Below are 13,028 nucleotides of genomic sequence, written 5' to 3' on the forward strand. Positions count from 1 at the left end.
CATGGGATGAAGCTCTATTAAAAAAAAAACAAATCTGACTACGCAGCCGCCATTTTAGAGAAGATTTTCTAAACATGATTCATACCAACAAGTTCAAAATACTGTTGTGTTGTTTTGGTTTGGTTTTGTTTTAAATCAAGAGCTATTTCTGATTTATCGCAAACCTTCTATGTCTTTTTTTCATTTTTAATCCGTCCCATTTAGTTTTACTTTCCAGTCTGCCGGGGAACTGTCTGGAGCCCAACACATCAAGATGCAACTGTTATCCGTGTGGATTTATGACTTTCGTGTGCTAGCTGCCATTTTCTGCCATAGCAGTGTCTGTTAGAAGTTTTACAGAATTGTAATGTTCTCCTAACCCATAGGCATGTCTCATATACCTAAAAAAAAAGTTACAGAATTAGTGTACAGTTTAACTAGGAGTATACATCATGCCAAACATTAACAGCACTGGAAGAGAGCGTAAATAAATCCAAGCTTTAGCACAGAAAATATATCAAAGATCATTACATAGGAGAGTATGAATAAAAGACAGTTTTTAATTCTGGTGATTTCCAGGCACAGATTGACATAAACTTTGAAGAGGGGGGAAAAAAGTTTCCTGCTGCATCTTACATCAGTTTAACTATTATTTTGTGATTATCTGACAAGTAAAATGACCTTGCAGCTTTCTATAAAGCAGTGACTGAATCACACTTCAGACCAACTGTCAGCATTTTAAGAATTTTTACCCCTGTACCCGGCACCGGTGAGGCTGCACCTTGAATATTGTGTTCAGTTTTGGGCCCCTGACTACAAGAAGGATGTTGAGGTGCTTGAGCGTGTCCAGAAAAGGGCAGTGAAGCTGGTGAGGGGTCTGGAGAACAAGTCTTACAGGGAGCGGCTGAGGGAACTGGGGTTGTTTAGTCTGGAGAAGAGGAGGCTGAGGGGAGACCTTATCGCTCTCTACAACTACCTGAAAGGGGGTTGTGGTGAGGTGGGTGTTGGTCTCTCCTCCCAAGTAACTAGTGTTAGAACGAGAGTAAATGGCCTCAAGTTGCACCAGGGGAGGTTTACATTGGATACTAGGAAAAATTTCTTCACCAAGAGGGTGGTCAAGCATTGGAACAGGCTGCCCAGGGAAGTGGTGGAGTCACTATTGCTGGAGGTGTTCAAAAAACATGTAGGCATGACACTTTGGGCCATGGTTTAGTGGGCATGGTGGTGTTGGGTTGATGGTTGGACTTGATGATCTTAAAGGTCCTTTCCAACCTTAATGATTCCAATTCTGTGATTCTATGAACTCTAATTGCAAAATCTTTAAACTAAGTGTGTCAATCACAAACATAATTTCTGACCTGCAAGATTCAAGCAGCATTTCAACGTCAGATACTTACCAGAACATAAAAGAGCAGGTGGGAATCAAAGCTGAGCCCTCTGCTATAGAAATAAGTGCACTAATTTTAAGAAGGGATAAAATTACATACTTACACAAGTATTATTGGTTTGCCTGAATATTCTTCACCAACAATAATGGGAGGGGAATCCATTTGCACCACTTCAATAGGTGTTTGCAAAACGTGCGACAAAGCCCTTAGCTTTAAGGCATAAAAACAATTCAATAATAGGATTAAATCCAATGTAGGGAGGAGAAAAGACAACAAGGCATTTAGTTTTAGCAGACAAGAGTTTGGGCATAACATTTCAAATATTGTTAAACAATAAATGTTATTAAAAAAAGCAAAATTATTTTAACTTTTAAAACTTCAGTTGAAAACAGGTTGCCTTAAATTCATCATTGTTTTCATGATACACCACAGGTAACATTGGGCTAGTTTCAGTAATTTGGTAACTACTCTTTCATAAAGCAATAAATAACACAAACTAAAATAAAGACGTATTTTCTCAAGCTCAAGTTCTGGTTTACATTACAAAAATCCAACACTGCTCTGCTATAGTCAGCTTTGCTACTATCTAAAGCCTGCATTAAAAAACGCTTTCTCCTTAGAAAATCTTCCCCCACTCATACTGTCAGTCTTTCTAATGATATTTAGAACTAACAAATTTGTTAACTTGCATGTCGTCAAATACATCAGAACAACGGCGCACCATCAGAAAAGCTACTAATTTGGGAAAGTAATTTATAACCATGGGAGAACGTTCTTGATAAACTGCTTATGACTATGTTCCCTTAAGAAAGTATCCTTTCTTAAGAAGCCCTTTTTTGAAGGTATATTCACCCACTTCAGAATTTCACAAATAAAAATTATCAATACAATACTTACTTCCAGCTGACCACCCCATGCAGCTGTATTTGCTATATCATCACAGTATTTTTCAAATTCCTCTGCAGAGAAAGAAAAAGATAACTTTTAGTACTTCTCTTATTTGAGACCAAGCAACTGAGGAAAAATACTCGTTGTGCAATGATTAACTAGAACCTGAAAAGTCTGAACATTATATAGGAAAATATGGATGTTTACTGAAGAGAAGGAAAGGAAAAGAAAAACAACAGAGGCCAAAGAAAACCCCCTAACTTTTAGAAAGAAAAATTAAGACTGAAGACATGAATAAAAACAAGTATGGGAATAAAAAGAAGTACAAGTTTTTATTTTAAACCTTTTTATTCAGAGAACTGTTAACAAGTGTGAAACTGTATACAGTTTTCTTCCTGTTAAGTTTCAGAGGGTGTTGTTTTGAGACTCTAGAAAAGAATGTGATAGCAAGTAGTATGCTTAGTTCTTGCATTAGATAGATGTCAGGTATGTTTTTAAAATCTTATAACCGTATGTAGTTCAATTGTTGGCTGTTCTTTTAAATTTCCAAATTAGCTGCCTTGTTTTTAACCTCTGCAGTACTTATTCCCAATAGTTTCTTTGTGAGTAGCTGAATAAACCTTTTGCAGATCATGTTCTACAGAAACCAAGCTTTCAAATTTATAAATTAAAACCCTTCAGGCTTTGAGCCCTATGAACAGATTCTGATATAGAACGAACAGATTTTCTGAAGACAGCTCAGAATTGTTTTTCATACATTCCCCTTATAACAGACTTAAGAGACATAAGAAAACCACAACTCCCTGCTGCTTTGCAGAAACTCTATCAGTCTTCTCTTGGGGCACATTTATCCTGTGACAATTATCTCTGTCAACATGGCAAAGACGTCGCCTAATTTGCAACAGCCCCCATTCACCACAAGAAATCTACAGCAATAGCTATTAAATGACTGTAACAGCAAGTTAAATAAAAAAAGGTATGACATCATTTGCATGGTGTTACAGGCATGCATTAAGAAATTAATAAACTGTGTTGTTCAACTAAGAAGTACGTAAACTGCACTTACACAGCCTACACCATTGCTCTGTACTAAACACCTTTGTATTTTTTAGTTAAGTCTGTTTATAAGAAAGGGCTCCAAAAGACCTAGTGTAAACAGTGAAAATAAAGGGTAAAATAACAAAAAGCATCTATGCAAGCTATTGTAACATAGATTTGCCTGAATTTCATGCTCATTTTTTAACAGGTTTCCTATGTAAACTGAAAACACCAATATAAAAGCTGACAAATCATCCCTAACCTGGTCGACAAGCTGTTTATAATACAACTTAAATCACATGCCAGAACATGATTACAACCTAGTAACAAGCAAGTTCTGATTTTTTCTTTAAATGGGGAATAATGTTTGCTAGATTTCTTAGAAAAAAAAAATTAAATTACAAAGACTCAGGTGTACCAAGTTTCATAGTGGATCATAATTCTGTGTTTGTATCAGGTTTGCGTGGCAAGGTTTTGGTAGTGTGGGCATTGCAGAGGTGGCTTCTGTGAGAAGCTGCTAGAAGCTTCCCCTGCGTCCAATAGAGTCAATGCCAGATGGCTCCAAGGCAGATCCACTACTGGCCAAGGCTGAGCCCATGAGCGACAGTGGTAGTGCCTCTGGGATAACAGATTTAAGAAGGGGAAAAAACCCAGGAGGCAGCATTTGCAGCCAGAGACAGGAGTGAGAATGTGTGAAAGGAACAACTGTGCAGACAGCAAGGTCAGTGAAGGAGCGGGAGGAGGTGCTCCAGGCACCAGAGTAGAGATTCCCCTACAGCCTGTGGTGAAGACCATGGTGAGGCCAGCTGTGCCACTGCAGCCCATGGAGCTCCATGGTGGAGCAGACCTCCACCTGCAGCCCAGGGAGGACCTCCCACTGGATCAGGTGGATGTGCCTGAAGGAGGCTGTGACCCTGTGGGGGCCCACACTGGAGCAAGCTCCTAAGAGGGCCTGTGGACCTGTGGAGAGTGAAGCCCATGTTGGAACAGGTTTGCCGGCAGGACTTAAAATCATTACGGTTGGAAAGGACCTCTAAGATCAAGTCCAACTGTCAACCCGACACCACCATGCCCACTAAACCATGGCCCAAAGTGTCACGCCTACATGTTTTTTTGAACACCTCCAGCGACAGTGACTCTACCACTTCCCTGGGCAGCCTGTTCCAATGCTTGACCACCCTCTCAGTCAAGAAATTTTTCCTAATATCTAGTCTAAACCTCCCCTAGTGCAATCTGAAGCCATTTCCTCTCGTCTTATTGCTAGTTACTTGGGAGAAGAGACCAACACCCACCTCACCACAACCCCCTTTTCAGGTAATTGTAGAGAGCGATAAGGTCTCCCCTCAGCCTCCTCTTCTCCAGACTGAACAACCCCAGTTCCCTCAGCCGCTCCTCCTAACACTTGCGTTCGAGACCCCTCATCAGCTTCGTTGCCATTCTCTGGACACGCTCCAGCAATTCAATCTCCTCCTTGTAGTGAGGGGCCCAAAACTGAACACAGGATTCGAGGTGTGGCCTCACCAGTGGCGAGTACAGGGGCACCATCACTTCCCTACTCCTGCTGGCTACACTATTTCTGATACAGGCCAGGCCACTGTTGGCCTTGGCCACCTGGGCACACTGCCAACTCATGTTCAGCTGGCTATCATCCAGCACCCTTAGGTCCTTTTCTGCCAGCTTTCCAGCTACTCTTCCCCAAGCCTGTAGAGAAACTTGCGACCCTGTGGGAGACCCATGCTGCAGCAGTCTGTTCCTGAAAGGACTGCACCCTGTGGAAGTGACACAGGCTGGAGCAGTTTGTGAAGAACTGCAGCCTGTGGGAAGGACTCACGTTGGAGAAGTTCGTGGAGAGCTGTCTCCTGTGGGAGGAACCCCACACTGGAGTAAGGGAAGAGTGTGAGTCCTTCCCTTGAGGAGGAAGGAGTGGCAGAAAATGATGTGTGATGAACTAACCACAGCCCCCATTCCCCATCCCCCTGCACCGCTGATGGGGAGGTGGTAGAGAAATCAGGCGTGAAGTTGAGCCTGGGAAGAAAGGAGGGGTGGAGGGAAGGTGTTTGAAGATTTGGTTTTATTTCTCATTATCCTACCCTAATTTTGATTGGCAATAAATTAAACTAGTTTCCCCAAGTCAAGTCTGTTTTGCCCGTGACAGTAATTGCTGACTGATCTCTCCCTGTTCTTATCTTGACCCACAAGCTTCTTGTTGTATTTTCTCTCCCCTGTCCCACTGAGGAGGGGGAGTGACAGAGCGGCTTTGGTGGGCACCTGGCATCCAGACAGTGTCAACCCACCACAGTGTTCCGTAGAACACACCCGAACCAAGAGAGTAACAAAGTTCAGGAACAAACACCATAATGGGTTAGTCCCAATTCAGCTGTAACCAAAATGGAGAATTATCAGAAAGAGTTGTAACAGTTCTTAAAATCTCTTGTACCACAAGTCTTACCTCTGCTATACATGTCTCCAGTACTAGGGTTTGTAAGAAATGGCAGGAAGTCATCAAAGTGACTTTGCATATACTTTGCTGTTTGGTTCCTCAGAGTTGCAACAGTCCAGGAATTTTGGTGATCCTTGAGCTGATCTTCAATAGCTCTGTACATGCAATGGCCATCTGATGGGATCTGTTTAATCTCTAAGTGCCTTGCTGCCAACAGGAAGGCAAGTTTTTGACTTTCAAGATGTCTAGCACCTGTTAAATTTTCTATCTCAGCTTCAGCTATCCTTTCTTCTCTTTCTTTCTCCAAGGCAGCTTTTTTTTCCTTAGATTAAAAACACATAAAAATTACATCAAATATTGAAATTTAGAAGCTGCCCATACAATTCTTGTCTTAGTGCTTGCTTTTAACTCTTCAAATATTTTCTCAGTACATTCATATCTGTGAAACGTTCTCTGCAATCAGTAGTACAAATCTTAGAGACCTCCTAAACTCAAACTTTAGCAAATGGTAAGTGACCAATATATCCTAACTGCCTCTGACACCACACCCAAAATTATGTGACAGGAAAAATCTTAGTTACATCAACATGCAAAATAACACTTTGCAACACACATACAAAGGCTATTGATAGTAATAATTTCTTCAGAATCATCTATTTCACCATACTAGTAAACAACTCAAGTATGGGAATTCTAATTAAACAACAGAAAACATTGCTCTTCCATAATAAGTGTGAGATCTACCACTTACGCATATAATTGCATAGTGAAACTCCCTCAGCATAGGTACTACACATCATAAAAGACTGCTCCTAACCTAAAACATGGATAAGAATGCATACAGAGAGTAACAGAGAGGATGTAATCATACATAACAAAATTGACTTTTATAGAACACTTCGTAAGTTTACACTTAAGTTAACAAGGGAATAAGAGTCAAAGTAAACAAGGAAATAAAGTAAGCAGTACAGAGAATGATCTTTTCACTTTCACACTTAAAATTCACCACAAATCAAGAACAGACTGGTTTAGGTGACCACAATATAGGAAAACTAGACTACAGAGTTTCTAGTTTGCCTAGACATGGTGTGATGAATTAAGAACATCCTTTTATCATGTTTATTACAAGGCAGCTCTGTAGTAGTGATCATGTAACAGGGGATGGACTCTGCAATAAAGCAAGTGCTCTTCTGGCCCTGAACCTACATTCATGCAGGTACAATCTGTTGCAATTTATCATCTGAATCTCAACAAGATTTAACCCTAATGGCCGAGACACCAGGTAGTGTTCCTTAACAACTCAAAAATTTACCAGAATTTCAGTATTAATTTTTTTTGTTAAATGTGTAAAGTTCTAATACTTGCATATTTTCAATGTAGTATTTTACATTATTTTAATTCAATTTCTTTATTTCTTTATTAATGATTTTAGTGGAATTCTTTTAAAATAATTTGCTTTACATCACTTGTTTTTTCTGGCTCCCATCTCCTGACCTATTCTGATTCCCAGCTCATGGCTGAGGGTAAAAAGAAGTACAACTATTTATAAAATGCTTACATATCTCTAGGTAGCAGCTTTACAGATTTTCAAGGCACCCAGTAGGTACAGCATCAATACTGAATTAGCCAGGTAATGTCCCCTGCAAAATTGTTTAACTTTGGTTATTACAGTTAAGTTTAAGTGAATGTAACTTCAATCAAACATTTGTAAAATTTTTAAATGTTAAGTCATACCCGCCTCTTCTGTGCTTTTGATATTCGAGGATGCTGAATCTGTTGCTCTACTCCTTCAAGCTCTAAATTTGCAACTCCATCAGCTACAGAATCTGTCTAAAAAGAAAGTTAAATATTCTTATTAGCACAAATAACTACTGAGGTATGCACCTCCTAAAACAGTTTTAATTTCTGTTCCTAGGTAATTCTAGAGTATAATTATGAAGTTTAAACACAAAGACCTGTGTATAGCACAGAATACATTAAAGCCAAAAGTAAAGCATTTCACATCCCAAAACACTCTCATGCATTTTATTACTTTTTCTGTAGTCTCAACAAAGAGGCAGTTATGAAGTGCGCATCTCAAATTTAATCTAGATGTTCTCTCACAAGCTTTCACACTGAAGCGTGAACACAGCTTACTGGCTGAAAGAGAAAGTCTTCCTCACCATACCAGCCAACTGAAGTACCCAAACAGCCATTATCAACTTCTGTGACAATTAAAGCAGGAGAAGGCTCCTCCCTCCATACCAAAGCATAACCAGCAATTGTAAAGACAGGAAGTTCACACTTCTCAAGAAAAATGACAAAGCTAATCCCGTAACAGTACAAACTAGGTGGCACCCTTGGAAGCATGGGCATATTTCAACGTAAATAAAAAAGCTAAGTGAAAGAAACTATACATCTGCAAACAAAATTCTCTCAGCAAAGCTACACCAAAGGCAAGGATTTTAGCTTGAAACGTCCTCCATAGCAAAGGTTTGAAAGCTCAAGTTTTGACAGGGAACTGGGGCTGTTCAGCCTGGAGGAGGCTGAGGGGAGACCTCATCGCTCTCTACAACTACCTGAAAAGGGGGTTGTGGTGAGGTGGGTGTTGGTCTCTTCTCCCAAGTAACTAGTGACAGAACGAGAGGAAATGGCCTCAAGTTGCACCAGGGGAGGTTTAGACTTGATATTAGGATAAATTTTGTTACTGAGAGAGTGGTCAAACATTGGAAGAGGCTGCCCAGGGAGGCGGTGGAGTCACCATAACTGGAAGTGTTCAAAAAACGTGTGGACGTGGCACTTCAGGACATGGTTTAGTGGGCATGGTGGTGTCGCGTTGATAGTTGGACTTGATGTTAAAGCTATTTTCCAACCTCAATGACTCTGTGATTTCGCAATGTAAAACAAACTCTTGAAACTAATCTAAGGTACAGGTAAACAGAATCATAATGTTTAATGCTTATGCGTTCATCATCTGTTTAAGCATCTGATTAAAAACTACTACAGAAGATTGTTACAGGGTAATAACTCTCACCAACTGAAAATTTTTTTTCACAAGCAGATGCTTCTCAAAGTCTGTTTCCTAAAAGTCATTCAGAAACGTTTTTACTCTCATTTTCAAACACAAGTACATTCTGCTTAACTCTTTGTTAGGTCACTATTCAGAAAACACCTAGTCCAGAAAGTGTCAGACAGACAGGTTTCTGTTTGTTTCTTTACAAGATTTACACAGCCTAAAGACACTCACTGTGAGGGAAACACCTAAGGAGATGTATGAGCACAGAGCATTAGCAGCATTCACAGATAACTGTATTACAGCAATATAGCCATAAGCTCTATTCCTGTTTAGGTAGGAGAAAGCATATGAACAGGCCTACTTGCACAAATGGTCCTTAAGTTCAGGCACATGATAGAAATAGAGTTCTTTTCAGTACTGGATATACAGAATTAAGTCTATGAATTGTCAATTCACTACGATAGGTGTTTCCAACATTCAAACATCCAGCATACAAAGCTGGGAGAAGAAGAAGGAAGGGGAGGACATTGAGAGTGATGATGTTTGTCTCCCCAAGTAACGGTTACGTGTGATGGAGCCCTGCTTTCCTGGAGATGGCTGAACACCTGCCTGCCAATGGGAAATGGTGAATGAATTTCTTGTTTTACTTCGCTTGCATGCACGGCTTTTGCTTTAGCTATTAAACTGTCTTTACCTCAACCCACAAGTTTTCTCACTTTTACTCTTCAGTTCTCTCCCCCATCCCACCAGGGGGAAGTGAGAGAGCGGCTGTGTGGTGCTTAGTTGCTGGCTGGGGTTAAACCACAACAGGCACCTACCTTATTCTGCTCAGGTGAAGCTTCTTTCAGCTGCCTTAACTCCTCCTTGTGCTTCTGTTCAAGTTCTGCTTCTAGTTTGGCAACTTCATCAACCAGCTGTTTTCGTCTCTTTTTATCATTCTTGGGAACAGCATTTTTCATGCCTTGAATTTTTGCTGTTAAAAGAAGTAGTGTAATAAAACATTACTTCTAGACACTCCACAGTCACTGCAGAAAACAGAACTGCAAGTCATACAGAAAGGAATTTACAAATTTCAACATATCAGCATGTTTCAACAGTTTAGCTATGAGACTGTCCGTTATGATCATCACGTTTTAAAGCATCTATATTTTTCTTAAAACATGTAAACGTTCTATCTGAAGAAGATAAAAACTTGTGCCAGCTTACTACTATAAATACTTATGAACTTCCTCAACAGAGCAGACCTCACTCAGCCTGTTACCTTCAAAAAGATTATTTGGGCACTGAGATCTCAACTCCTGTCACAGGAAAGATGTGTACATTTTTAAACAGAGGTAGGAGATGAAAAGGCATATCAGAGTTTACCTGTCCTTAAAATAAAGTTTCTAAAAGTACAATGGGTATTCAAGAAGGAAAAAAAAAAAAATTCAACTTGCTTAAATTCCTTAAGTATTTTTAGGCTGCAAGTCAACGCTCCATTTCTCAAATCACAGAATAGTTTGGTTTGAAAGGATGTCCAGAGATTATCTAGTTCAACCTCCTGCTCAAAGCAGAGCTCAATTTAAAGCTACACCAAGTTACGTTAATTCACATTGATCTGAAATGATTGGAATTTATTCAGACAACTGTGCAAAGTCTCCAGGGGTGGACATTCTCCAACTTTTCTGGGCAGTTTTTCCCCCATTTTTAACTATTCTCATTATGAAAGTACTTTCCTTTTTCCCACCATGAGGATTTTTCTTGTTACCACTTTTAGCCATCGTCTCTAGTCCATTCTCTGTGCTTTACTTTGAAGAGTCTGGCTCCATCCATTAGGCAGCTGAAAGTACAACCAGATCCCCCATGGGCTTCTCTTCTTCTCCAGGGTGAACAAACACAGCCTGTGCCCTTACATGACACTTTTTTGCTTTACATGACATTAACATACATGACATGAAATGTACATTACTGTACATTTTCCTATCCTTCACCCTTGACTGACACAATTGAGCTGAGGATGATGGCGATGATAATGAAACTTTTCAAGAGGAGACAGCAAGGATGCTCACACTTGAAAGATTTACGTTAGGCATTCAGCCTCACAGATGAGTCAGCTGAGTTTGTCAAACAGAAAATCAGTTTTGTTCATAAAAATTAACATAATGGGAAAGAAGGAAATCCACGACTTAAGAGGCAAACACAAATATACAAAGAAAGTATATAGGGGGGTGGAGAAAAGGATCAACAGCTAGAGAAGATGCTGGATTTTCAGAGGCTGAGATGCACCTGACATTAATTCTTATTAACAAACTCTTTTGCTATCTGTCAAACAGTTAATCATTGCACTTCTCAGGAATGTATTTCAAGTGGGAAAATGTGTGCCTACAGGTCACCTGCCCTTCCTAACTGGGAAGACTGGGGCTCTGCCTTATGTACTACCCTCCCACCTTCAGGCAGTGGAGGACTGCAATTACATACTCCCTTATCACCTTCTCTAGGTGAAAAAACCTTCTGTTCCTCGGCCTCTCCCAACCCATGTGCTCCAGCCACCTAACTACAATGCATGATTCCTAACCCTCTTTTAAATTCCAACTGAATTTGAGGGAGGAAAAGGCATCAGTAAGTTCCTGTAGATTTAATAACAATATGCAGCCCAATGCATATTGGGTATCATACTCTTCTTTAACAGTCTAACTGATAAAAAGGCTGCACATTGGCCTATTTCATTACATGCCAAAAAAGCCAAATAATGAAAAGGCTGTATCAACACACCAGCAATGAGAAAAGCTTACCAAAAAGATTATAATCAACTATAAAACTCAAGTCAACAGAATCCAGCTACCAGAACTACTTAATTATATTAATCTACTGTAATAGGGTAGGTAAAATGTGGGTCATGAACAGTTCATATGTAGCACTGTAAGACCACAGAGGTCTTCTACTATGGATACTTTACTGTGGCCGGACAGAACGTGAAAGTTCACTTCAGATCAACAGCGCTTTTAACGAAGAAACACAGCCGACCCTTCTGCAGGCTTTTCAATCTAGAACGCCTTACAAAAACACACCTTCTTTAACTTAAAAACAAAGCAGCAAAACGTTAACATAACGTTAATGGTCTAGCATTACGATACGGCTCCCAAGCAGTGTGGGGCTCCCAAGGTTACAATCAGGCGAACTCAGCGGGCCGCCTGCCTGACAGGAACCGCGCCCAGCAGCAAGCGGGCATTCACACCTCTGCCAAGACGCAACACTTTGATTACCGACGTCCTCTTCCCCTTGCGAAGGCGGCGCAAGGGCCGCTCCCCCCTCTTCCGAAGGGAGAGGCTGAGAGCGGAAGGCCGACGCCGAGGCCGAGCCCGCGGCGAGGCGGGCGCCCGAGGGAGTCGGTCTCCCCTCCCCCACACCGAGCCCTCTCCCCCGCCCGCCGTTCGCCGGGCCGCGGCGCCCCTCACCCTGGAGCTCCCGCTTCTCCTTGCGCTGCCGCTTCACCAGCTGCTGCAGCGGCGCATCGGCCCCCGGCTCCTCGTCCCCGGAGCCCTCCATGGGCGCCCGGAGGCCCGCGCCCGCCGGACGCCCTCACCCCGCGGCGGTGGCGCGCGTGACCCCCGACCCCGACGCGAGGCGGGAGCTCGCCGCGCTTCCGGCAGCACCGCCCCGCCTGGCCCCGCCCGGCCCCGCCCCCCGCGCCGGTCGCTCGGCCGCCGCCTCAGCTGTGAGGCGATCGAGCGGCCGGGCCCGGACATCCCGCGCCCCCTGCGACTTCCCCTCCCGGTGGGGCTCCGCCGTGTGCTGTCTGCTGCCCTGCGGGACCGGTTTGTCTCCTGGGGCCGCCCAGTGCGCCTCGCCGGCGGAAAAGACGGCCTCTGCCCCCTCGCTGCTGAGCTCGCAGGTTCCGGGCCGGGAGCTCGGGTCGTGGTGGGAAAGGGAAGCATTTCTTTTGCTCTCGGGTTGTGAGAGCGGGAGAACAGCGCGAGGGAAAGGCTGTTTTTACGGGGAAAGCGCCCCCCCCCCATTTCTGTCCTCTTGACAGAACCGCCGAGCTACTGCTTGTATCCCCTCCCCCATAAAGGACTTCTGTGGACATGTCTTCCCTAAGAACAAGTGTTATCTTGAGCTCAACTGGAGGTAAATCCTATTAAAGGCGAAGGCTAGAGGTGAGAAAAGAGTTGGTTAGAGTTTTTACATGATTTATCACGTTGAGGAAAAAAAATATTTAACCTATTCACTTATGTGCAAAATACACAGTGCCCTGTGTGCTAGTTTTTTACCTGAAGTTACTTAAAGCTAAAGAATGGCCATAAAGACTTCCATTTTCCAG

At 42.3% G+C, this 13,028-nt stretch overlaps 1 protein-coding gene across 1 annotated transcript; it reads right to left on the reverse strand.

Annotated features, from left to right (window-relative positions):
* Positions 1–292: 292 nt before the first annotated feature.
* OTUD6B (OTU deubiquitinase 6B) lies at positions 293–12,501 on the reverse strand (the record flags this gene model as incomplete). The annotated part of the gene is given in 8 exon segments (XM_081996752.1): positions 293–380; positions 1,471–1,577; positions 2,265–2,326; positions 5,743–6,055; positions 7,468–7,563; positions 9,547–9,708; positions 9,710–9,768; positions 12,163–12,501. Coding segments are annotated over 8 exon segments (978 nt in total). The 5' UTR covers positions 12,254–12,501.
* Between the last annotated feature and the right edge of the window lie 527 nt (positions 12,502–13,028).

This window comes from Phaethon aethereus (genome assembly GCF_964289735.1).
Source record: "Phaethon aethereus genome assembly, chromosome: 2".
Lineage (NCBI taxonomy): Eukaryota > Metazoa > Chordata > Aves > Phaethontiformes > Phaethontidae > Phaethon > Phaethon aethereus.